The 27,591-nt window shown below is 39.1% G+C and overlaps 1 protein-coding gene across 1 annotated transcript in view; it reads left to right on the top strand.

Moving 5' to 3' along the window:
- The window catches only part of AHI1 (Abelson helper integration site 1), a 195,937-nt gene that overhangs the window by 131,905 nt on the left and 36,441 nt on the right, over positions 1 to 27,591 (top strand). Inside the window, exons 23-24 of the mRNA XM_019648087.1 lie at positions 22,241 to 22,403; positions 26,199 to 26,296. Of these exons, the coding sequence (XP_019503632.1) occupies positions 22,241 to 22,403; positions 26,199 to 26,296 (261 nt within the window). The remainder of the gene's footprint in view (positions 1 to 22,240; positions 22,404 to 26,198; positions 26,297 to 27,591) is intronic.

Below are 27,591 nucleotides of genomic sequence, written 5' to 3'. Positions count from 1 at the left end.
TAAATTTGTTATACTTGACAGAGCCACACTCTCCAGCTATGGCATCCAGACGGGAGACCCAGTAGTCAGAAGGCTCAGGCTTCAGCTGTAGGAAGTCATGTGTATTATATCATCATGGGCAGATTCTTCACAACAGGGGTCTCCAAAGGCCCCGTCCAGGAAGGAGGCAGAGGCCCAGTCTTTAGAAAAAGCTTTCCGGAACTGGTCTCTGCCCACTTGCCTCCCAGACCTGTTCTCCACAGAGCGATTAGCCAAAGCATAATATGATTTTGCATTGACAGTCCTGTGGTGGACTCCACCTCCTGCCAGTTGGCAAGTAAGCTGTTGAGCATGTCATTTGAGCCCCTCCACTACCTTTCTAAACTTCCAACTTGCCCCCAGTACTCACTCTGGCCACGCGGAGCTACTTGCAGTCCCCTAAATGTGTCTGGGTCTTTTACACTGAGAAGTAGTATTAGAAGAGGTATTAAGAACAGTGAGTCCAGAACCAAGCTCCCTGGCTTCAGTGTCCTCCTCTGTAAGTGTGGGTAATTGCACTTACCTCAAGGATTGCTGTGAGGAATACATGAATGAAGGCACATTGTACCCCACTTGGTAGAGCCTGTGTACCAGATATTGGATACTATTTAATCACAAGAGATGGCCAGGTAATAAGGGCAAGAACATATCCCAAGCCTGAGAAGATTCTTAGGTCAAGAATGGAGGACCCCCGGGCCGGCCCAGTGGCGCGATGGTTAAGAACTGGCTTGGGACGCCAGAGGGCCCCGGTTCGGATCCCACATATGAGGGCCAGTGATACTGCCCTCTACAGCTAAGATGCTGAACAACAGCTCGACCTGGAGCTGGGCTGCCATGAGTCGCTGGTGACGGCGTAGGCTGCACCCCCTGTGGAACTGGGTTGCCATGGGCTACCATATGTAGCCAGCAGCCAGCGTGAGTGGCCAGCAGCTGCAGTGAGCAGCCGTCCAGAAGCCAGCAACTGATCTGCCTCACCCGGGAAGAGCACAATGATGGTGCCAACTTGGGCCAGTGAAGCAACGTCCTCCACAACTAGACTGAAGAACAAAAGGACAGCAACTTGTCTGTTCCCTTTTCCCAATTCCCCAGCACTGTTCCCATCCCCCCAATTCTCCAATAAAAAAAATCTAGAAAAAAAGAATGGAGGACCCCCAAGGTCCCAGCTAGGTGAGGGACATCAGGTACCAGGGAATCTGAAAAAGGTTGTCATAACAGCCTGCCTGTGTCTTGACCAACCTTCTTTCTTTTTCTCTTTTCATTTTTTAAAGTTTGTTTTATTATGTATTTATTTATTTATTGCATATCCTGGCTCTCACTCCTCAGTGCGGAAGTTCAGTTACACCAGGATAACAGGCATAAATGGGGACTATTCCTGCGCAACCCTAACTCTGTGGTCACCTTATTCAGCAGTTCAGTAAGTCATAACAGCCAGAGTGATTTTTTTTTTTTTGAATTGGGGAACAGTGTGTTTTTCCAGGGCCCATCAGCTCCAAGTCAAGTAATTGTTTCAATCTAGTTGTGGAGGGTGCATCTTAGTGGCCCATGTGGGGATCGAACCGACAACCTTGGTGTGATGAGCCTGCACTCTAACCACGTGAGCTAACCAGCCACCCCCAGAGTGATCTTTTTAAAATGGAATTCAGAATGGGTTATCCTCCTGCATAACACTCTTCAATAACTTCTCCTAACGTTAGGATAAAACCCAAACCCTTTCCCGGGGCCTGTTGGGCCTTCATGATCTGGCCTCTGCCTACCTCTTCAGCGTCACTTTATGACAGTCTCTGCTGAGCTTTTTGAACACAACCAAGCTTTCACTTACTCACCCATGGGCCTTTGAACATGTGACTTCACTGCCAGGAATATTTGCACTCTTGCATAGCAGGCTTTTTCTTTGTGTGTGTTACATGCTGTTGAGTTGACTCCAACCCCTGGTGACCACAGTGTCCTGACCACACAGCCCTGCTCAGAGCCTGTAGACTCCTGCCTATGGCTACTTTTATGGAGTCAGTCCATCTCATATTTGGTCTTCCTTCTCTTCCTGCTGCCTTCTATGTCCTCAGCATTGTCTTTCCCAAGGAATCCTGCCTTCTCATGATGTGCCTGAAGTAGGACAACTTCTGTTTTGTCATTTTTGCCTCCAGCATTGTCTTAGGCTTAATTTGCTCTAGGACCCACCTGTTCATCTTTCTCAGAGTCCAGAGTATCCGTAGAGCTTTCCTCCAACATCATATTTCAAATGAATCATTTTTTTTTCCTGTTAACTTTCTTCACTGTCAAACTTTTGCCTTCATACATAGTAATTATACAAGCATGTGGATGACCTCAGCCTTGGTCTCTAATGCCACATCTTTGCTCTTGGTGATCTTTCCTAATTCTTTTTCTTTAGATCCCAGTATAAATGTCAACTTTTCAAAGGCTCATCCTTCACCACTCTATCTGAAGTAGATATCCTTTACTTAGTCGTTATTATTACACCTTGTTTTTTCCTTCTTAATACTTATCCCAATTTGCAATTTTTTTTCTTTAGTTGTTTTGTTGTTTATCACCCACTTTCCTCAATAGGATGTAAGTTCGATGAAAGCAGGGACCATGTCTGTCTTATTCACCATGGCTTAGAGACAGTCAGTAAATACAACTTAAATGCATAAATGAATAGATGCTAAAACCATAGAAATAAGTAAGAGCAAAGAGCCAGGCTGGACTTGAGAGATGTCCATATTCAAAAGGTGGGAAGAAGAGAGACAGATCAGGAATAGTGGAGTATCTTGGAAGACAGAGAAGTATGGAAACGGAGGGACTTTTGTGTTATCATATGGAGCCAGAAATGTGTGGGAAAATGGGAGCAGGTCCATATAAAGGAAACGAGGTGGTTACATTAGGAGGCATGGTGAACTAGAAGCAAGTCAGGTGACTTGTCATGAGATGTGGATGGAAAATAGAATAGCAGTTAGCTTAGCCTTGTGTGTATATTGCTGACTAATTTCGCAAAAGAAAGCATTTCCAAAAAGGGCAGCCCTGATATAAATCTATATAGAATGTAAAGTAAATGTTTCCTTTTCCGTGTTCTTCAAAAGTGAAAAATTTCACTGGTATTTATACAACAGTATTGCATTCAAAATAAACATTCTCGGGTAGAAGGAAAGATCCAGCAACTTAAATAGGGCAGGAGAAAGATGCAGACTAGATTTTAGCATTTGACGAAGGAGCAGAGTGGGCAGTTGTGGCAGGGTCCCTCACCAAGGACTTAAAACCTTTCTAGTTAGTAAGATGAGGAAGGTTGAAGAAGTTGATCTTTTCAATCCATTTTTGGGTCTAAAGTTCTATGAATCTTTTTGAACTGCCCTTACTGTTCCAGGAGAACATACTGAAGCAGAAAATCTAAGCAGATCTCTGATTGTCATTCCTTAAATGCTCACTCATCATTTCTCTCATTCTTCCTATTCTCAGGATTCAGTTATAATTCGCTTCCATATAGTATACACATGGTAGTTATGTCCACCAGATCAACTCACCAATGCCCATCGCTGCCACTGTTAATGGAAATACTTACTTCCATGTTTTGTAAAACAAGATTTGTTGATTACTTGAAATTTTCAACATAAAATTTAATCTCTTTAAGGGAGCGTTAAATTCTCTAGCAGAAACCAAAACTTGAGTTGATCATGCCATAAAACAGAAAACAATTATTTAGAAAAGAAAAAAAATTAACCCTCAGTAGCTTATGAAATATTATTCTCCATTTTGGGAGAAACTTTATCAAAGCTATTCAACTAGTGCTCTGTTTTTCCTGCCTAGATGAATGTCTACCACCTGCCACACTAATGTCCCATAGACTTTTTTTTTTCCCTTGATGAACATATAGGAGTCCGCCCAGTGTCTTCTTTCTGTGATGCTCTTTATCCTGCCATCATCTGTCCACAGAGATCAGTCTTGGGCACAGACGGCAGGATAGCCGTGAGTAACACAAACACCTCTTGGTATAACCACATAATTGGGTCACAGGTTAGTTTGATGTGTAAAGATTGAGATAAATTCCTAGAGAAAATGAAACTTGTCTGTTTTTAATGAAACTTCCTAGTTTTCTTGTCACCATATCTCTGCCTGGTCATTTCTTACAGCAACGTGAACAGACTTCTGTGAGGGCACTTTGTGGATTCAGAGCTTCATTTACCAAACCTAGAGATAAATTTTTGTTTTCAGAAATGAACTTGGAGTTAGTAGGTCTACGTTTGGTTTGGAAAATATGGTCACATTTGTAATTGTGAGTGTTCTACAGAAATATTTTACTGTAAAACACTGTTTCTCTATGATAACTCGAAGAACTTTAAGAACTGAATAATGATTATACCTAACACTTATTGGTCACTTACTCTGTACCAGGCACTGTGCAAACTGTTTTATGTAGGTTATCTCACTTGAATGTCATAATAATTCTATGAGATAAAAGTATTATTATTATTATCATCATTTCCCTGTAGGGAAATCGAAACACACAAGGTCTATAAGGATCTCCTAGAAACATCTAAATTGAATGTGTTGATGCATTGTGGTAAATGAGCCAACCATATTAACTCCCTAAAAGCAGAATCAGCTTGTATGAATAAAGCATTAAACTGTAATGTCAGTGGCACTAGGCAGATTCTGTGGAAATCGGGAGCAGTTCAGGTAATATTAACAGTAATTAACACTTATAAAAACAATTTATAACTTTAAAAGCTCTGCTACATACTGTGTGTTTATTCATCTGGTTTTTGTATCATCACTATAACTTGTAATGGAATTAGGCAGGGGGTGGTAATGAAGGGTATAGACAACCGAACACTACTGGAAAGGCTGACCAGAATGACAGGTAAAAAGGGTCATGAAGGCCTTGATTTGAGGAGGGGACATAGCCCAATACAGATGCCTCCCTCTTAATAAATCTATTATGGAAGTTATATAAGAAAGCCAATTTCAAAATTTTATCTTGGAAAATATCCTACCCACCCACCAAGAAGTTTTAGTCAGATAGGGTTTGAGGTTAGTGGATAGAGTCTTAGTAGATTTCTTGGGAGTAATGGTGCGTCAATTCTAATAGCTGTGGGGTGAGTTAAAGACATATAAGCAGCAGAGAGTAATCTGGATGTGAGAAGGGGATCTTGGGGTTTGGTGGGAAGAAAGGGGCCCAGAAGCTGTGGTTTTTCTAGTGCGCTGGCAGAAGTCACCTGTGACCTTGAGAAAGGAAATTACAAACACCTGCTATACTTCAAACTCTGCTACCCACATGCCACAGGCAGCTGTTTGAAGAACAGGAGTGAAGGAATGAGAAGGTAATTTTGAGTATCACCCAAGAATGAGGTGATTGGCTTCCCCGCTTCTTCCTTGAGACCTACTTGTAAAGCTCACTGTGCACTCTTAAGTTTCAGCTGACACCTAAGTATGAATGACTCCTCGGTGGATATTTCTAATCTTAATCTTTCCTTTCTCCATTCTACTACAAAAGTCTTTATAAGTACTTAGGCTGTAACCCAAAGAACCTAAAAATGAACACAGCTCAATAAAATTCCTGTCTCCCCCAGGACCTCGATTAGGCCTTTCCACTTTAATTTTCTATCACTGGTACTACCAGCTGATTAGTTCTTACCAGCAAAACCTTGGTAACATATTAAGCATGTCTACTTCTCTTATGTGTTGCTTTCTCCTTTCACTGTATTTCCAGTTCCATAGCCAGAAGCAAGGCTCTCCGCTCTCACGTGGAGAGCTATGGTCTCCTCTGTGTTTTTGCTTGTATCTGTTGCTTTATTTACCATAACCATAATTTCTATGATCGTTTTTAATAGCTATTTTTAGATATACACATAGCATAAAATTTACCCCTTTGAAGTCTACAATTCATTAGGTTTTAATACCGTTTCCCTGAAAAGAAGACCTAGCTGGAAAATAAGCCCTCACATGATTTTAGGTGCCAAAATATGGCACCTTGGCATACTGAATATTTTAAGCTGAAGGAGTTTGTGGAAAAGGCACCTTTCTCCCTGAAACAGGTCATAAAACCCTCATGTGAGGGGTGCGTGCCCTCCATATCCTGGAGGAATCATGCTACGGCTTATTCTCCGGCTAGGTCTTATTTTCGGGGAAACATGGCATAGATAGTCACAGAGTTTTGCAGCCATCACCACTGTCTAATTTTACAACATAGTCAATGTTACTGAAGAAAGAAATCCCATACTCATTAGTAGTCCCCCCCTCACCCCCCCATTGCCCTCTCTCCCTAGCCCCTGGTAAATACTGAACTACTTTCTGTCTATGGAATTGCCTGTTGTCAATATTTTATATAAATGCAATCATATATTATGTGACCTTTTGTGCCTGGCTTCTCTCACCATAATATTTTCAAAGTTCTTCCATGTTGTAGCAAGCATCAAAATTCCATTCCTTTTTGGGCCAGCCGAGTGGCACGTTGGTTAAGAGCTGGCTTGGGACACCAGCTCTGAGCAGCAGGGCCCTGGTTCAGATCTCACATGAGGGCCAGTGATGCTGCACCCTCTACAGCTAAGATGGTGAACAACAGCTCGACCTGGAGCTGGGCTGCCGTGAGTCACCGGTAATGGAGTAGGCTGCCGTGGAGCTACAGTGGGCTGCTGTAAGCTACCGTGTGTGGCCGGCAGCTGGCATGAGCTGCCAAGAGCCGTGGTGAGCGGCCGTCCGGTGGCCGGTAACCCATCTGCCTCACCTGGGAAGAGCATAATGATCACAATACCAACATGGGCCAGTGAAGCGACGTCCTCCACAACTAGACTATAGAACAAAAAAGGACAGCAACTTGTCTGTTTCCCTTTCCCAATTCCCCAACGCTGTTATCCTCCCCTAGTTCCCCAATAAAAAAAAAAAAAATTATTCCTTTTTATGGCCGAATAATATTCTATTCTATGGATTTACCATATCTTATTTATGTATTAATCCATTGATGAGCGTTTGAGTTACTTCCGTTTTTAGCTATTATGAATAATGTTATATGAACATTCACATACCGGATTTTGTGTGAACAGTTTTCAGTTCTCTTGCATATATATTTAGTAGTGAAATTGCTGCGTCATATGTTACCTCTATGTTTGACATTTTGAGGAACTGCAAAAGCATTCTGCAAAGTGGCTTTCAACCATTTTACAACCCCACCAGCATGTATGAGGGTTTCAATTTCTCCACAACCTCATCCACACTTGTTACTGCCTCTGTTATTATAGCCATCACAGTGGGTAGAAAGTGGTATCTTGTGACTTTTGATTTGCATTTCCTTAATTACTAAAGATGTGAGCATCTTTTGAAGTGCTGTTTGTATACCTTCTTTGAAGAATCTTTTCAAATCCTTTGTGATTTTCTAACTGGGAAAATTATTATATTTTACTATATAATTATATAAACCAGGTATATTTTTAAAATATATGTTATATATATAGATGTATATGTATATATCGATTCATAGAGTTTATTATACCAAATGTAGAAATAAATTTTTTATTTCAGAAACAAAGCTGAAGTTGGCAGATCTATTAGGATGCAAATAAATAGCAAATAGAAAAAGAATAGAGAAAATTAATGACACCAAAAATTGGTTTTGTGAAAGAGCAAGAAAATTAACAAAACTTTACCTAGACTGACCCAAGGAGGGGAAATAGATAACACTCAAATTATTAAAATCAGGAATGATAAAGGAGATACCACTACCAGCCTTAGAGAAATAAAAAGGACTTCAGAGGAGTGCTGTTATTAGCTGTATGTTAACAGATTAAATAGCCTAGGTGAAAGGGACAGATTCCTAGGAAGACACAATTTAAGACTGACTGAAGAAGAAAAATGAAAATCTGAATAGACCCGTAAGAGCAGAGATTGAATTAGCAATCAAAAAACTTCCCACAAAGAAAAGAAAGTGCTGGCACAGAATGCATCATTGGTGAATTGTACCAGATGTTTAAAGAAGAAATAACATCAGTCTTTTACAAAGTCTTCCCAAAATTCAGAGATATGAACATTTTCCAACTCGTGTTACGTAGTCAGTATTACCGTGATCCCAAGAGTAGGTGAGAACACTACAGACCAAAATCTCTTATGAATATTGGTGTAGAAGCATCAACAAAATACTAGGTAACAGAATCTACAAGTACAGAGGGTGCCAAAAAAATGTATACACATTTTAAGAAAGGAAAAAATTATTAAAATTGTAATACTATACACCGATAACAAAAGATGACTACAAGTTGTGTATACCTTTTTTTGGCACCCCCAGGATAAAAAGCATTATACGCCTTGACGGAATAGGATTTATCCCAAGAATGACAGGCTGATTTAACATATGAAAATCAGTCAATGTAATAGATCATATTAATAGCAATAAGGGCAAAACCCACACAATAATCTCAATAGACACAGGAAAGGCCTTTAACAAAATCCACCACCCACTGTATATAGCCTTTATCAGGTTGTGGAAGTTCTCTTGTATTCTTACTTTGTTGAGTGTTTTTATTGAGTGTTGGTTATTTTTCTTCATTTTTTTTCTTTCTGTTCCTCAGACTAGATACTCTGAATTTATTTATCTGAGAACTTCACTTATTCTTTCCTTTGCCAATTCAAATTGATTATTGAGCCCCTTTCATGAATATCATACTTTTCAACTACAGAATTTCTATTTTTTTAAATAATTTTTATCTTTTTATTGATATTTTCTATTTGCTGAGGTGTTACTTTTATACTTTCTCTTAATTCTTTAGACATGGTTTCCTTGAGGTCTTTGTATATGATATACATTTTTTTTCCACATTAATTTAACACCTTTGTCTAGTAAACCCAGGATCTGGGCTTTCTCAGTGACAATTATTATTGACTTTGATTCCTTTGTAGTGTTACACTTTGCTGTTTCTTTATGTATCTTAATTTTTTGTTGAACTTGACATTTGAGATAATATAATGTGGCAAACCTAGAAATCAGATTCTCTACCCCCACCCTTCCATGGTTTGTCATTTTTGTTATTGTTACTGTGACTATGTGTATTTAGTTACTGACTTTCCTGGAGTAATTCTATAAAGTCTATATTTTTTGTGATGTGGAACCACTGAAGTGTCCGCTTGGTTAGCTTAGTGGTCAGCTAATGATTGGACAGAGGTTTCTTTAAATGCCCGAATCCAAATCCTGCAGCCTTTTCCAAGGGGCTCTGTGTGTCGGGACATGTTTCCAGTGCTTCAGTAGGCATCTCATCACTGCCGTACATGGCCTTCGCTCTCTCCTCGTGCAGACTGTAAAAGTTAGTCAGAGGGAGAGGTGAGAGCCTTCTCTGGTCTCCCTGGGCACACTCGTCCTGCACATGCATGGGGCCCTCTAGGTTTCCAGGACTATCTTGGAGCTTTTCAGAGCACCCTGTAGACAAGTCACTTCCCAGTTTTTCCTTTTAATGTTTTGATCATCCCCTTATTTGTCCTAACTTGTATCACCACCTAAGTTGCAACTGATTATTTTTAACTAATTGCCCTAGGGATATGGCTGTTCACACAGCTGGCCCTGAGTCACATCAGATAAAGACAAGCCCTGAGAAGGGAGCTTTTCAGGGGCTGCTACGGAGGCCATGTAGTGACACTTCTCTGGAGATGGGGCTTTGGAGGCCCTCTGAGCCTGTTCCGCCCTCTTCTGTGATGGCTGGCCTGCTAGTTTTCAGGGTTACCATGGTTCCGAGTCTGTTGGTTTCTAAGGTTGCCACGGAACTGGCAAGGAGGTAACGGAAATAGGACAGGTTAAAACTCCACAGAGCTCGCTGTATTTACCAAGATTCAACTGTTTTTCTTGAATTACTCCTTGGATTGTTGCAATCCTTTGGCTAATTGTCAAGAGTTCCTAGAAAGTTGATTATGACCATTTTTGCCAGTGTTCTTGCTTTTATGAAAGAACCAGTTTTCATTAATTCTCTGTTCCAGAAGTGCTTCCCCTCTACTCATCTGTCCTTAAGCTCAGAATTTTCCATTTACTTCTTAAAAACCCTATTTGCAGATTTCTGTTTTGCCATTTGAAATACTGTTTGGTAAGTTCTAGAGCCTCCTACTGAACTGTCTGCATCTCCTTATGTATGACAGTTAGAATTGTATGCTAAAGTAGGGACATTTTCCGTTAAGCTGTTTTCTTCATTATCCTCCTATTCTTCTTCCCTGCTAGCCCAAATGCACACATGCGTGGACATGAGCTTCTCCTCAAATATTTGGATTCACTGTATTGTATTTGAATGCCCCTGGCCATTCACACAATGTGAAAGAATTCACAAGACCCAGAAAAGTGAGAAAGAAAGGATAGGTTTTATTGAAGTCAGGCAATGAGGAAGCTAGTGGCAGTGTCTAGAGAAGACAGCTGCCCTGCACCTTAGGTTAGCTTTCTTATATAGGAAAGAGTGGGTAATTTTCTTACAGCAAGAGATGTGATGTACATTTGACATATAGACTGAGGTCATTTGATTGACATATGCAGGTTATATAACTGGTTTCTTTCTGTGCATGTTCTTACCCATAATGCATACAGAAAAACCCATGGAGTGGGGGCAAGTTGTAATATTCTTTTTTTTTTTTTAGACTTTATTGGGAAATTGGGCAGGGGAGGGCACAGCAGTGAGGAATTGGGCAAGGGGAACAGACAAGTTGCTGTCCTTTTGTTCTTCAGTCTAGCTGTGGAGGACGTTGCTTCACTGGCCCATGTTGGTATTGTGATCATTGCGCTCTTTCTGGGTGAGGCAGTCGCTCGCCGGCCATTGGACAGCCACTCACACCAGCTGCCAGCCGCTCACGCTGACTGCCGGCCACTCACAGTGGCTTACCGCAGCCCACTGCAGCCCCACTGCAGCCTACGCCATCGCCGGCAACTCATGGCAGCCCAGCTCCAGGTCGAGCTGTTGTTCAGCATCTTAGCTGCAGAGGGCGCAGTGTCACTGGCTCATGTGGGATTCAAATCTGGGCCCTGCTGTCCAGAGTTTGCGCTCCCAAGCCAACTCTTAGCCAACAAGCCGCTTGGCCGACCCCTGTAGTGTTCATTTTATTCTAATTGTATTATGATGAGGCTGGAGTTCAGGCTATGGGCAGGCTCCAACAGTCTGTGCAGGTGTCACAAACTAATTCCGGTTGGGGTTTTATCTCCCTTTTCTAGGGGTGTTTTGACAGAAAAATTTATCCCTAAGGGCTGAGCCTGCGTGGTGCCTGGGGAGTGGATGCAGGCCTGGGCAGTTCCAGAGATGGGGATGGAGTGGTGCAAAGTACTGAGCAAACCACCTTCTGCTAATCCCTCTTGGGCTCACTTCCTGTTAACTTTTTCTGCCTCATCACTGACGTTAGAATTAAATAGAGAAGCCTCAGTGTTCAAATAGAGGAGCAGTTAAATATTGATGTCTGGCTGTCAGCAACCTAAAAAGCTTTCCCTTCCCATTTAAATTTATTACTCAAGATCCCTTCACAAAGACTTTCCAGATTAACTCTGCCTGTAGTCATTTCAGTAATTCCCTCCACCCTTAAATATCAACAGCAGTGATCATATGGATACACATGTTAATATACATATATAAGCTGTCATCTTTGCCTGTTTCAATTTCCCATTTTGGTGGCCTCAACAAATTGTGACTTAAAAGCTAACATGAAGAAAAAGGCTCTGTTCCCCTTTCCCCAATTCCCCAGCACTGTTGCCCTCCCCCAATTCCCCCAATAAAATCTTAAAAAAAAAAAAAGAAAGAAAACGCTTTACTCATCTTCTTCAGGTGCTTTCTTCAATAGAAATACCAAGTCTATAAGACCCTTCTTTTGCCATAATCTTAAAGAAAATCACAGGCAGTGAACCGGGCAGCCTCGTATTTACTTGATTCTATGAAGACCTGTAACTTCAAACTTAAGTACCTATGTAAGTTTAGAGAATAAGAACATAGGCTTAGGAGAAAAGCAGGTCTGCTAACCATCTAGAATCTGCCACATTGTATGATTTAGACAAATAACAGTTCTTTTAGTTTATAATTAAAGAAACAAGGCATGATAAATACTAAATAGGGTAGCTGTAAATTTGTGTGTGTACACAAATATATATACACTATATATGGTGTAAAATACATATTTTATAAAATATATAAGTATATATTATATATAATACAGTGCATATATTATATATGCTATATAGTGTAAAATATGCATAAATGCTTAGCACATCCCTGGCACATAGTAAGCATTAAGTAAATGGTAGATACATATATTTCTAGATATATCTAGACAGACATGTGGACATCTCTATAGCATAGCAGATTATTAAATAACAGTAGATGTACATTGATGCTGAGAAAAACCCAGACTGTGATTTATATACTTGTTTTAGAACTAGTGAATTTTAAAACCTTGTTTGAATAAAACTAAAGCATTTAAGTGAGATGTTTTTAAATAAAATATTTCATAAAACAGCAGCTTATAAAGATATTAATTTATGCTAAACATTTAGAATAAATATTTAGAAATGTTTCTTAATTATATCCGAAGCACCTTCAGGTCATAAACTCGATGCTCCATTTCTTTGTGTTTTTCCTGCTCTGTGTACGATGCCATACATGTAGCACACACTCGAGATTTTTATTATATGAATGAGATATTCATCCTTTTAGAAATTGTCTATGATTTTAGTGAATTCTATTAATAAATTTAACAAATGTCCTTAGTAGTGCTCTTTAAGTAGTTCTCAAGAGTTTCTGTACAGATTGTCTCGAAATTTCAAGGACCTCAACTCTTTGCACTTACAGTTGGTGCTCAGGAAATCTTGAAGATGCCATTAAGTATCAAAAAGAGATTTAATTTCATGCTCAAAAGGTTTGTCTCCAGATAGACTGCATGTTATTTTTAAGTAATAGTTGTTATATATCTATTGTCTATATGTTAGCACAGAGAAATAGACCCATACCTCACTCTAAAAGAAAATAACAAAAATTATAACTCATTTAGACATTTTTGAGTTCCTGTAGGTGCCTATTCAAATTTAGAAAGGGCTTTTCTAAAGTAGTTTTGCAGTGGTACATACAGGTCTGTCTATTGGAAGACCGTTTTTTATTTATCTATGTATGTGTTTATTTTTATGTTTTTTAATATTTATGTATTCATGTGTTTATATCCTTAACAAACTTCAATTCACAAATTTTTTTCACTTTAATATTTACAAATTTGTATGTTATGTGTTTTTGTTTTTGTTTTTAATTGTGCTATCTCTCACAACACTTGTGGCTGTGGAAACGACCTGGCCAGGAAAGTAGCATCTACAGTAAATAAAACCAAGTAATAAATACAGTAGGGTAAAGAGTATTTCATTTATCATAAGGGATATATATTTTATATATAATCTCTATAAGTCACTGCTTTAAACTATGGAGTATAAAATGTATAACTACTAAAACTGTCTACTATAGATTGTAAATGATATGCTATTTGCAAACATTTGATTTTATTTTTGTTTAAAAATATTGTCTATCTAGTTTTTTACTAGTAATTTTATAAATTTACTCATAGCTCATGGTTCATTAAGGGAATTTAAAGAAATTATACTTATCTAAAGTAATAAATAAATGATCATTTTAATATTCAATATCAGCATGCATCCTGGTAACTATTCATTGGCAAATAAAAGTAGAGAAACAGAAGAGTAACTTGTACAAATATTAAAGGTATCCCTCTTTTGAAAGGGTCAACAATGAAACATCCAATAAAACCGAAGCCTCCCCGAGGGCAGGTTTTTGTATCTATTGTTCACTGCTATCTCTCAGCCTGTAAGAGTAGCTGAGACACAATAGATACCTAAAAATTAGTGCTGGATAAATGGATTTAACCTTTCAGTTTTTCTTTTTTTAAAATTTGTTAATGCTTAAGAAGTTGTAGGGAAACCTAAGAAATGCTTACTATGACTCCTAGTTGCAGTTTGAGCATGAGCTTATTGAAAAAATGACGAAGTGGATGTTAAATTACTCAAATCTGGAGCTAATCAGCATTTCAGTGAGACGAGGGAAACTAAGAAAGGTAAGTAAAACTAGTAGGAAAGGAGGAACGGGTTTACTATTTAAGTTTGACCAGTCGCAATTTGTTATAAGCTTTGGCTATATATTTTAAATTCCCTTTCTTACCCACGCATTTTGTCACTTGGTACGTGCAGCAAATAAGTATACATGTTTTATAAAGTAGCTCACTGAAATAAAATATTAACTAAACTTGAGGTGCATCAGAATCCACCTGGAAGGCTTGCTAAAACTCAGAGTGCTGGCCCCATCCTCAGCAATATGATTTCAGTTGGTCTGGAATTGGGCCCAAGAATTTGCATTTCTAACAAGTTTCCAGGTAGTGTTGCCCCTGCTGGTCTGGAGACCACACTTTGAGAACTCAAATGTAAACCAGTGATTCATAATTCTTCCTATGCTGTCCCTCCCAAGAAAGAAAATTACACTATCATTTTTCTTTGCTTAAAAAAAAAACTGCGGTCCAATCTTTAACAGTCTGCATCATTCTCTTGATTTTTTTTTTGTTAGAAATAACCAATAAAAAGATACATTTTACAGCCTTTTTCAATGAAACCTAGCAATTCACTGTAACAATTCTCATATGTGAATTGTGGTTTCTGTAGGAAAAGGCTTAATTGACACCAATCATGATATAAAACAAGTAGCTTATTTGTGAAGTTCAAAGGCCGAGTCATTCCTATTTGTAAAAGAAAGGTATTTCCACAGGGTAAACTCAGAAGAAATACTTTATCATTGTTGTTTTATCATTGTTGTTGTACTACAACTCTTATGTAGCGTTACAGCAGTCAAACTAGTTTTTCCAATTTATATGTAATAAATAATACAGCCAAACTATTATGCAACTGATTAATATTTTGAATATACCTTAAAATTTATGAATGCTGTTCTTTTGGAATGAATAGTTATTTGAGTAGCTGGTATGGTAGAATTTTAAAGCTGAAGGTATACGAAATTATCTTCTGGCCCAAACCTCCTAGTTTACAGCCGTTCAGCCTGAGTGTCCTATGATGTACTTTAGCCTTGGAGGCCCAGACAGGACTGGAAACTCACTGTCTTGATACCTAGTTTGGTATGCTTTCCACTACCCTTGGTGTAGTTACTTTACTAAGTGGTGTTTGGAATTAAATACCCGTATTTTCAAATATTTATTTGATGCAGTGTTTGAGGTTCACATATACTAGCATTCTATAGCAGGATAGGAGCAGATTGTCTGGTACAGAGACAGTAAACTTTGTGCAGTTATTTACTTTCTTTATCTCTGTTTTCTTAATCTATTATTATCCAGATGAAATCAGTTAAAAAATAACAGGACCTTGGTTTCTTATAAATATCTTTAGGGTTGTCTTACATAATATTCATGGAAATCATCCTAAGAGACTGTACGTGTTTCTACCACATGATGCTAGAAATAGGGCTGTATGTTTCTTTGTTCCTCTCATAAAATAAAATATAACTCAATGACACTATTAGTAAAGGAGCCATTTGAATATTTGATAATGCATTTCGGTACAATTCAGGGTTTATTGTTAAATTTGGTTTTCTACTAGCTTTTTTTATCTGCTCTTTTTTTATATTTTAATAATAAAGATCAAATATTATTTTAGTGACATTATGGAGAAATGAGACTTTCTCAAAGCTTATTTTGTGTCACTTGCTAAATAATTACTGGTGGGGGGCAACCAGCAGACACAACTGGGGTGTGGGCTGGGACCATGCCCGGAGGCTGCCTGGCAGCAGCATGACTCACAGCCAAGTGCACTGAAGCCCTAGTGAATGGTTGGTGACAGGCAGTGGGCAAGATGTGCCCACTCGTGAGCTGTGCCAGTGACCCCCTCCTAGCGGAGTAAGTGCCCACCACTTTCCGCCATATCGTCTTAGGTGGCAAGCGGTACCTCCTGGGACTCTGTGGCACCGCCGGACGGGAAAATGATGAACAGACAGGAAGACTAGGATCTTTGGAGACCTTTGTCTTCTCCAGTGATTGATGATGTCTTCCTTAGCAATCTAGCCTCATTTCACAATGTATAAGAAGTGGGCACCAAAACTTAAGTAATATGCACTAAATGTACCCTTTTTATTAAAGGGAACTTAGATTGGTCCCTGAGGTGACCCCAAAACTTTAGCAAGACTGAGTGACATAAAGAAGAACCTGTATGTGTGGAACAAGGACAGAAACTAGCAAAAGAGGTAGGAGCATGCTGCTTTGTACAATGTTTATCTTTAACCCAAAAGGGATTGAAGACTGTATTTGATGAGGCTATCAGGACCATTTCAACTCCCAAGAAACACAGGGGGAAAAAAATTGGATCAAGATGTATAAAACATTGTTTGATTATGTGAAAAAAATCTTCAGTGGCCAAAGAAATGGTCCATTTTTCTCAGAAAGCATACAAATTGCCTCAGCTATACCGAGACCTCTTATAAATAATGAAGCAGATTAAAAATAGAAGAAGAAGGGGAAAAAAAAAAAACCTGTCCTCAGAATTCAATAAAATTAGTTAAGACTGTCTCCCAAAGGTCCAAGAAGCAGCAAACAACATCTGAAGCCAACCATCTATTATAAAGACTTTATTTCAACTAGAAGGTACAATCTCTCAGTGTTACCATAGTTTAAACAGCTACAGTCATATTGTAATTATGGAACAAACCACCTGTAAAAGGAACCGCCTGGCTAGAACCATATACACTTCTGCACAGTCATTATGGAATCTGCACAAAGATACATCTCCTCCCTTTGCTCCAATTAATTGTTCTTATATGTAAGTTGCTTTCTATTTCACTACATCCAAAGTAGTGAGATAACAAGACCAGCTACATAGCAAAAGGTTGCTCCAAGCATACGGGGAATGGGCCGTCCCTGAGGAGAAAATGGATGAGACCAAAAATTTTATTATAACTTGAACCCCAGTTAAATGTCACTTAAATATATCTATGCTAAACTTTAATGCGCTTTCTTAAAGAATGCCAAAAGTATAAGTTCATAACTACATTTATCATGAACACAAAAATGCATACGTTGTAATTTGTGTTAAACTGTAACAAGGCTTCTGACATATAATTACTAAGATGTTACTTTTTATTTAACCTCATATTAATTGGTAATAATCTTGCCAATAGGCATAAGTAATGTTCTTAACAAGTTTGTGGAAAGAGCCATTCAGAAGTAGAAGGCTGCACAACAGAATGGGTTTAATTCATATTCCTGACAGCCAGAATGGAAAAAACCTTCTAATATTGTGGGGCATCAGGTAGAATTATCCAGAGGATCACACCCTGGAAATGGGGTTTATTGAGCCCTAGAGTAAAGTCTTCTCCAATCTGCTCTAACAAAACTTAAAAGCAAATCTGGAAAGGATCAAAATGATCTCAGGTAACTACATGCCAGAAGAGGTCCAATGTTCCTTAAAGCAGCGGTTTTCAACCTTCCTAATGCAGCGACCCCTTAATACAGTTCCTCATGTTGTGGTGACCCCAACCATAAAATTATTTTCGTTGCTATTCTATAACTGTAATTTTTCCACTGTTAGGAATCGTAATGTAAATATCCTTTTGTTTTCCAATGGTCTTAAGTGACTCCTGTGAAAAGGTCGTTCGACCCCCAAAGGGGTCACAACCCACAGGTTGAGAACGGCTGCCTTAAAGGAATGCAAGAAAACCCAGCACTCACCAAAGTAAAAATCACATGCATTAGTTTTCTAGGGCTGTTGTAACAAATTACCACAAACTTGGTGTGGCTGAAGACAACAAGTTTGTTCTTTCACTGTTCTGGAGGCCAGAAGTCTGAAATTAAGCAAGGAGAATGCACAGGGAAGGAAAATGGTGTGGTCCAGATGCCACCTTAGCTGCAGGCTGGCACAGAGACATTTGTCAGCCATGATGGACCCAGCCAGTATGGTGCTGAAGGAGAAGGTGCTCAACCATATGAATTTATTCAACATAACTTTGCTTGTGAGTGACTTGGGGCCATTATGAATATTGGTTTTTGCATTGCGTTATACGCATAGGTAAAGTTGCAGAGAACATCTGCTGAACAACACTGGTTAATGTTCCTTCGGTACACTAGTTTCAAGAAACATTGAGAATTCTTCAGAGAGAACTATAATAGTGAAAAAAATCTCTCAGAAGATGCTACAAAGAGAATTCACCTAAATGTCTTATAGCAGCCTGGCATACTGCTTAAACCAAGAAACAGTATCTGTGAAGCACTGCTGAGGACTGAAAAAAAAAAAAAAAGTACTTCCACCATGATTGTGTGCAAGCAACTCGGCAAGCTTCGAGAAAGAGAAGGAACTCTGTTTCAAATATGTGAATACTGGTCAAAAATTTGACCAAGTGGATTTTATGAAACACCTCACTTCCAAGACTTGTCATTACCAACATGGGTGCACATCAACTCATGTTTTTAAACTTCTATTGCAGAAAGGTTTCATAGCTGCTTGATAAACTCAAGATTTGGATCCTGTTGCTGAAGATAGTGTCATACCTACTGCCATACCATATTGCCAGCCCACTGCGTGCAAGGAATGATATTATACGTCATAGAGGATACTCATCAAGAGAATGGTCAAGACAGATTTTCTATGACAAGACCTAGCAGAATAAGAAGAAAATAGAAGTAGTATTAATTCAAAACAAACCCCTTGGTGGGATTGTCTCACAGCTTTTTTTTTTTTTTTTTTTGTGGTGCTTCATTTTATCCTAGAGCAGTGAGATAAGTCTAATTGGAGATTGGGAAGACATGATTTCTGCAGAATCCACTTCCAAATTAAAACAAGCAAAGAAGCTTATTGTATATACAGCGATGCTCAGAAGAGAGTAAGTGGTCTTCAGATGAGAAGATAAGAACATCCTGGATAAAAATACACACTGCTTGGAACCCAAGTAGATTCTCATGAGCCACGTGACTTTTTGTCGTGTGCCTCCAGGATGATGAGCGAATGGTCAGAACACCACTGCCAGAGCGTGGACTGTTGGCATGTGAAACACACTGATTGCTCATTCTATATCAATTTTTCACTTATATGTCATTGTATGATGGTGACATGCTCCAAAGACTGTTGTTTTGGGGCATGTACCCTCTCCAGCCATCACCCTCCTAAGGATGTTGGTTGTGGAGTTTGGTGACAAGGACGTTGTTTCTACATCAGGAGGTAACGTTATAATAATGTGGTACACAGCACTGTAAGCTGATAAGGACCTAAAATGGATACAAGTGAGGCATTGCCCATACGCAGTACCAAGATGGGCTGGTCATGAGTGATTCATCTGACACTACCAGGCTCTGGGACTCTTAGTCTGCCAGGGCTGCCGTAACTAAATACCATAGAATAGGTGGCTTAAGCCACAGAAATGTTGTTCATTCAGTTCTAAAGGCTGGAAGTTCAAGATCAAGTTGCTGACAAAGCCGGTTTCTCCTGAGGCCACTCTCCTTGGCTTGCAGATAGCTGCCTTTTCACTGTCCCCTCACATGGCCTTTTTGTCTGTGCACCTGTGCTCCTGGTATCTCTTCTTTTTTATATAAGGACACCAGTCCTATTGGATTAGGGCCCCACCCATAGGACCTCATTTAACCTTAATTACCTCCTTAAAGGTCCTATCTTCAAATACAGTCACAATGGTAATTAGGGCTTCAATTTATGAATTTTGTGGGACACACACAATTCAGTCCATAACAGGGACACAGGGTAGGGTACGTGTTTAACCGTGTGAAACTAGTGTGCTGTGTTTGATTGTATAATGAGGATAATCAGTAGGTACTTTAACAGGAACATTGAAATGTAGACCCTTAAAGGCCTTTTGGACCCAGTACCTTTGAAGGGACTGTTTTATCAGCAGACCTGGTAGAAAATTCAGGAGATTTTCTGACTCCAGCTTGATGGATTCCACATTGTCAGTACTCTACATGAGGATATCAGACGTGGCTCTTCCTAAATGACCCTGTTGCCTAAGCTGAATCTCTTCTGCTTCCCAGCAGCCACCTCTGACTCCAGATACATAAGCATGTACTGACCTCATTCTAGCTTAAAATCATCCAAGTTGTGCTGTCCCAGTGTGCCAGAGCCAGGATGAGGAACAACGGGGGGAAAACCCCAGTTTTCTGGTACTGGATTTCTTCATGAAGGGAACACAGTGGGCCTGCAGGTGACCAAGGACAGTAGGTCTCAGCACAGCCAACTGCTTAAGTTATTACTGTCCAAAAATGTGTCTTATCTTTCATGAGTGATTGGGATTTCCTGTCCCTCCTTCTTTCCTCTCGGCTGCTGCTCCCCCATGTTTGATTCTAGATAAATATGGCCTATAAATGTATTTAGTTTTTTAAAAACTGGAGGAAAAATTGAGCTCTGATTCTCCCACTTACTAGTTTGCTTGACGTTAGGCAAGTCATTAAATTTCTCTGTACATCAAATTTCTCATTTATAAAGTTGAAATAGGAGCATATGCCCTCACAGGACTGTCATAAAGATGGAGTAAGATAACTCACATAAGCAGCTAGCATGGTACCTAGACCAGGGCAGGCACTCAGAGCACTTTGATTAGCTTTCCTCTTCTGTGTTAGTGCCAAATGGAAGAATAAAGGAGAAGAGGTTTGGAGAAGGAAAAATGAAGGGAAAAGTTAAAAGTTCCACTTTGACATCGTGATTTGGCATCAATATACTAACAATTATAAAAGATTTGTAAACTGTAAAAAACATCCTGCATAGCGTGTTGTAAATTAGACCGTGCTAAGTGTTATAATAGGAATTGCATTTGTACTGTTCGAAAAAAATTATCACTGCCATTATACCATATAATGACAACAGTTAATTCCAGATTTATCCATTAAAATCTCCTGCTTAATGTGTTAATAAGTGTTGTGTTGTCGATTAACTGAAAGCTACCACAAGGAGTCTTGTGAACTGTTATGGAATCCTCTGCTTAAAACTCTCCTGTCTTCCTATGGCCCTTATCTTGAGGCTGAGCTCTTTCATCAAGAATGACCTGACCACTTCTTTCTTCTGTAGCCTCAACTTCCCCCATCCTCCTGTCTGTGCTCCTGCCTCTCATCCTGAGCTCCCACCATGTTGAACTCTTTGGGGGTTTTCTCTTTTCTGGACTCTCACACATGCAGTCCAGTCTGCCTGAAACACACTTCCATGTCTTCAAGTGACTCATTCCTGACTATTCTCCTGGAAAGCCTAAATGAGGTACCCCTGGAGGTCATCCTGTTTATCTCTGTATGTTTAGCCCCCAGCATAAACCAGCCATATTAGAAATTCAGTAAATATATTTGTTTAGTGAATGAATTAGTATTACACCTAAATGCAGAGGATTATAATAATTTTCCATTACACATGTAGTTGTATAACCTGTAAATTTTCAAATCCCATTTAAATAGAAAAAAAACTAGCTTATTCTTTAGAATTCATATTATGTCCCAATTTATACAATGCATCGCATCTAAAATGGGTTGATACCTGCTTCCTTCTTATAACTGCTGTAAGGGATTTGTAAATGCCTCTGTGGCCATTCATTTTGATTTGGGTTTTTCAAAAGAAAAAAAATCAAATATAGTGACTACTGTAACAACACAGAGAACGGATTCTCATAGAAAGGCTTTTCCTCTTAAATTTCTCTCAGTAAAAATAAGCTTATCAGAGTATTTTCAAAGGTAGTCAGAAGATTTAGATTGTTGATGAATTTCCCTACAAACACATGTTTTTGATGTTTTCTGTCTCAACAAGAGACATTAACAATATGCCAAGTGATCACAATGCACTTATGTAATTGGGTTGTTCCATTGAGTTTTTCCTTTCTGTTGACATTCTGAAGAATTTCTTTTCAGATGTATCTGCTTAGCACTGAGAACGGAATCTAAAGGTAGTATAAAACAATTCTAAGAAAGTGAATGGTGTGTGATCTTTTTTTTATTTGCTTCACAAGTAATTTACTTAAAAAAAAACATTAACATCTGCTATTTTGAAGCTAATCTTAGTGTATTGAATGCTCTTAACCATTTCTCAATCCCGCAGCCTTTTATCTTGCTTCTCCTGCTGTGTTCCCACCACCCCTGATCCCCTTAGCAAACCTTGAGACCGCCTCAGACTTGACCAAAGTACTGCTTTGGTTTCAGCTGCTCTTCTGCAAGAGGAAGTGAATGGTGGGGGTTTTCTCTGTGGTACAGTTGTGATAAAGCTGTGGTGGTCTTATCTCTCTCTTAGGTAGTGGCTCTTTATGACTACACAGCAAATCGATCAGATGAACTAACCATCCATCGCGGAGACATTATCGGAGTGTTTTTCAAAGATAATGAAGACTGGTGGTATGGCAGCTTAGGAAAGGGACAGGAAGGTTATTTTCCAGCTAATCATGTGGCTAGTGAAAGTAAGTTTTATGCTCCCTTCCTGGTTTACTAATATGGTATAACTGATAGTACAAGATTTTAATCATTTTTTACCCTTTAATTTACTGTCTTTGTAACTTCTGCATGTTTACCAATGGGTATGGCTTTTCATTCTTATGATGCAAAAAAAGGGGGGGGGGAGGCACTAGCGTACTATGAAGTTATTAAATTCTGTAATGTGTGCTTCACGGACTCCTCATCCCAGGGGACCTGCCCATCTAGCTGTCAGGGTTTTTGTGCAGCCCCTTTCCCCCGCCGCCTACTTCACCCATGATTCTGGCAGCTCTTCTCTTGCTGCAGTGACTCCTCAGTTGACAGGCACATTGAGAACCTCTAGTTCCCCAACTTCCCTTCTTTTATTTTTTATACTTTAGTCCTAGCTGTTACTTGTTACCTACCTGTAGTAGATTATTTCATTCTCAAGTCAAGTAAGCCCTCCTTTGTGAAAGGAAAAAGAAAGAAGCTGGTGAAGGAATTAATTCTAAATACAATTTTGTGACAGCTGTGGATTTACTACTAGCTGTAGATTTCACCTTGAGAGGTGACAGTTGAACACAGAGGCCTGAAAATAACATGAAGACTATTTAGAAAGGGTAGAAATATAGTAATGCTTTTTCAGAAGAATGCCTCCTATCAGCAATTAACTTCATAGTGTGGTAGGAAAAGCACAATTCTCAGGTCAGGAGAACTGATTTCTAATCTAGCTCAGCAACTATTACTGATATGCCTCAGTTTCCTCCTATAAAATGAGGAAGTTGAGCTCTGTCATCTCGACGTTTTCTTCCAGAAATACTAAAATCCTATAGTTCTGATTTAAAATGTAGTATAGGCAACCTTGACAACATTCTGTTTTAAATATGTATTGTTTTCTGTTTCCGCAAAAAAAAAAAAAATTATTATTATAAATAATAGTTGCTTTTCAGGCTAGTCTATGAAACCCCATTTAACCCAAACTATGGCTGAAAAAAAGTACTATTGATTCCTAACCCAAGTTCTGAATTTTGAGAGCAAAAGAGAGGAAGGAGGAAGAAGAATTCCTTCCATGATCACTGGGTTTTGGCTTCAGCCCAGATAAAATTTCTCTTTGAAACCCTCCCACTGCCCTGTCTGCACCCTGGTACTTCACAGCCTTCCTCCCCCATCTCTCAAGCACTCTCGGTCTTACTGCAGCTCCTGCAACGCGTCTGCTTTCAGCAAACTCCTCCCCTCTCAAGTGCTAGGTGTCTCAAAAACTACCCACTTCTCTCACAACAAAAATTTGAAGTTCCTCTGCACCACTTTTTTAATTCTCGTTCTCTGAGTACTAATTGACTGATAACTCTTAAACTCTATCTGGGGTATATTTTTATGTTTAAAAGAAGATACATAATGGAGAAAATTTAAGGCAACGTGGAAGGAAGAAATTTTAGGACATTTTAATACCCAGTCACTTCCCCAAAAGCTCAGCACTTCTAACATCCAGGTTGTCTGAAATGCCCAAGTTCCTTCCCTCCCCTTCCCAGTGATGGCTGTCCCATGGGATTAACTGCTGGAGCTCAGCAGGGGCAGCTTCTATGTTTAATGAAGAGCTGCCAGCATAATCATAGTCGCTTTGGAATATAGCTGTCATTTTAACTAGATATAGAAACCATTCATTGTTTTTTCCAGATACAAATGACAACATTTAAAAATTTTTTAACTTGACAATATAAAACATTGTGTATTTCCAGGCAGAATGGTATTATGGTAGGTGCTTTAACTTCAGAATCTAGTTTGTAGAAATAACCTCTAAGGCTTGCAATTCTTGAGAGGCTTTAGATATTTGTTCTACAGTGGGTTAAAATCCAATAAAGTTTTTCATCCATAATAACCAAAATGAGACTTGTGAAGCATACTGTAATGATGGTTAGTGGCTATATGCCGAAAGTAATGCTCTCAGGTATTGACCATTCTTCAGTTGCTGTAATTCCTTATCGTATCCCAGAATAATTGATGTTTTCTTTTGGCATCAGTTATTGCTTGTGGGAAAAGCGTAATAAAGGCCAGACAAATGGAAAAATTCCTCAGACAACCTGAGACTATCATGACTGAATTTTCACTTCATCAGAGATTATTTTCCTTTCAACTTTATCATACTTTTTGCCTGAATTTAAAAAAACCTCTCCTGCTCGGTTTTAACCTTAGAGAAAAAATTACTGTCAGCAGCATATTTCACTCTAAAAATAGAAGAAGAAATTGTCCTTTATCCAAAACCAAAATTGCAAAACAAATAATCTAAGGGACGTATATATATGAACAGAAGCTGTACTGACTATTTAATTGAGAGCCAAGAAAACAACATAATAGAAGACCTTGCTAGCCCATTATTATAAAGGATTTTTTCCGTTTGTATCTTGAGCCACTAGAAAGGTAAATATGATCAGCTTCCCTTAATCATGTCTAACATCCTTTCGAATAAAAGATAAAGAATCCCAATAGTAAAATCAACTCATACACAAAGCCAGTTAATACATTTCATAATCTTAGAATTTTGATCAGATATATTTTAGCCATTTCTCTCAATTGAGAGTTGCCCAAGTCATTTAACCTGAATAGGTTTTTTTTTGTTTTTTTTTTAGTCCTTTAAAATTCCCATCCGACTTTTTAGACTCAGCACTGTGTGTGGATTGGATTATATAGGTTATAATCTTAGAGTATGAGAATCTTAGATTCAGCACTATTATGTAGATTACTGTATTTCCCATGTATAAGACGCACCCTTTTTCGAAAAATTTGGGGTCTAAAAACTGGATGTGTCTTATACAGTGGTTGTAGATTTTTTTTTTTCCAGCCTACGCGTTCGCTGGTGATTCATGGCAGCCTAGCTCCAGGTTGAGCTGCTGTTCAGCATCTTAGCTGTAGAGGGCAGTGTCACTGGCCCTCATATGTGGGATCTGAACTGGGGCCCTCTGGTGTCCCAAACCAGTTCTTAACCATCGCACCACTTGGCTGGCCCGGTTGTAGATTTTTTTTAGTTGTGTTTCCCGCAAGTGATGAGGAGTTGTATGAATTTTATGATGAATAAAACTTGAGTCAATAACTTTATGTAATACATTTTTTTTCAAATTTCGGGCCCCAAAATTAAGGCGCGTCTTATACATGGGAGCGTCTTATACATGGGGAAATACGGTAAGTATCATGTGGAGTCCGCGTATTTATTTCATATCATCTTCCCAAGTTATCCTTTTTCCACACCTCTGCCTGGCAAAATCCTACATATTCTTCAGAATCTGACACACCTACCGCTTATTCCGTTAGGCATTTGTCATCCCCACATCGGACTTTGTCATTTTCTCTCTTTGGATTAATGTCACATTCTATTTTATGCTACTTACCTGTGAACAGATCTGTCTCTGACCAGACTGTAAGCTCCTTGAGAGCAGACTGTTTTGGTCATCTTTATATCTCCTCCAGCAGTACCTGTCAGATACCCATGCTTAGAGCAGGTTCCTGGTAAATGTTTTCAGATAAAATGATATAAGCATCTGTATGACCACATAGTAAAAGAAAATGGCACCTTCTACATTTCTGAAATCCTGCGTTTCAAAACTTTCCAATCAGAAGTTATGTTCTTTTGAAAATTAATGTGTAAGACTACAAATCGCCTTGACAGCAAGTCCTGGGTAGCTTATTGTTAAACCAAGGAAGTGAATATCAGTTTCTTTAGTTTCATCTGCCCCTCCCCCATCGTTGTCATTTTTTTCCCCATGGAACAGTGCTCCTCAATTTGATTACTTGGATTTCTTTTTCAATTCCAGCACTGTATCAAGAGCTGCCTCCACAGGTAAAGGAGCGATCCCCTCCTTTATCCCCCAAGGAAAAATCCAAAAGGGGAAAGCCGTCATCTTTTAAAAAGGTAAATGTTTTTAAGAATACGTATAGCATATGTATGATTTTGCACTCTCTCGATAAAATATTGCTCTATTTTTCATGCTTATATCCTTCATTGTTTACATTATTTCTTCTACTATTGGCACCAACATTATGAAATATATAAGGCAAATATTATTATAGCCATTTTCCAGATAAGGAAACCGAGGAGGCTCAGAGAGATAGTAAAGTAGACCCTAAGTCACAGCCCAAGTAACGGGACAAGAACCCAAAGTAGGACTCGTGACTTTAAGTGTGATGCTATTTCCGCCCTACACTTGTTTCTAAAACTGTGATACTGACACTGTCATCAGCCCCACCTAAAGGGTTCACACATGTGCTGAAGATCACTAGAGCTCACATAATAAAGATGTTCTAGCTCCCTGTAGCATTCCTTTTACTTGCTAGTAATTTTAAATGTTTTTAGGTTAAAATGAATATGGATATATTCCTCCAGAGGAATGCCATGTTTTGAAGCCTTTGTGTTCAGGTCCCTCAGTCAGTATTCTTCTGCGATTAGTAGTACTTTGATAGAAAAGTTTAATAAGCAATGTGCCACCATATATATTACTTATTAAACTTATTTCATTCTTTGACATTAGCTTTTACCTAAGACTGAATAACTCCACTTCTTCTTGACTCCATGACCTGGAGTGTAGACTGACAGTTGAACCTGTCCTGTATTGTTCTGTCTGTATTTATGGAGTGCTTCCTTCTATGCTGAGTGCTCCATTCATCCTCATGGAAACAAGACTGAGTAGACAACGCACTTGCCCTTGAACTAACAGGCTGGTGGGCAAGACGCTTGCAAGTAGGCCATCCCAGCGGACTGTGGTAGAACTGTTAGAACATAATGAAGATAATGTGCAGTGTACTGGGGACACACAGGAAGAAACCCTTCAGATCTGCAGGGGGAGTCCAGGAAGGTTCCCTAGAGGAGCTCATGCGTCAGCTGGGGCTGGTAGGATGAAAAAAGATGTGCTAGGTAGATAGTCTTACAGAAAACATTCTAGCAGAAGGAATAACTAGAGTAAGCTGTGGTGCAGTGTGGTTATGTTCAGAGAGCACAGAGCCTAATAGAGAGAAGGGCAGGAGAAATGCAGGAGTCAGGCCACGGAGTACGCTGATCAGATGCTTAGATAGTAGTACCCTTCAGACAAATGGGATCCCTGGAGGAGGTAACCCAGGGAGTGACATGTATAGATTTTCATGTTAAAAATACCTTTCTCGTGGCAGTATTGTGGTTGGATTATAAGCAGCTAAGACCTGGGACAGGGAAAT

Source organism: Hipposideros armiger, unplaced genomic scaffold (genome assembly GCF_001890085.2).
Source record: "Hipposideros armiger isolate ML-2016 unplaced genomic scaffold, ASM189008v1 scaffold_120, whole genome shotgun sequence".
Classification (NCBI taxonomy): domain Eukaryota; kingdom Metazoa; phylum Chordata; class Mammalia; order Chiroptera; family Hipposideridae; genus Hipposideros; species Hipposideros armiger.
Note: the sequence above shows the minus strand (reverse complement) of the source record. Positions and strands in the feature narration are given on the sequence as shown.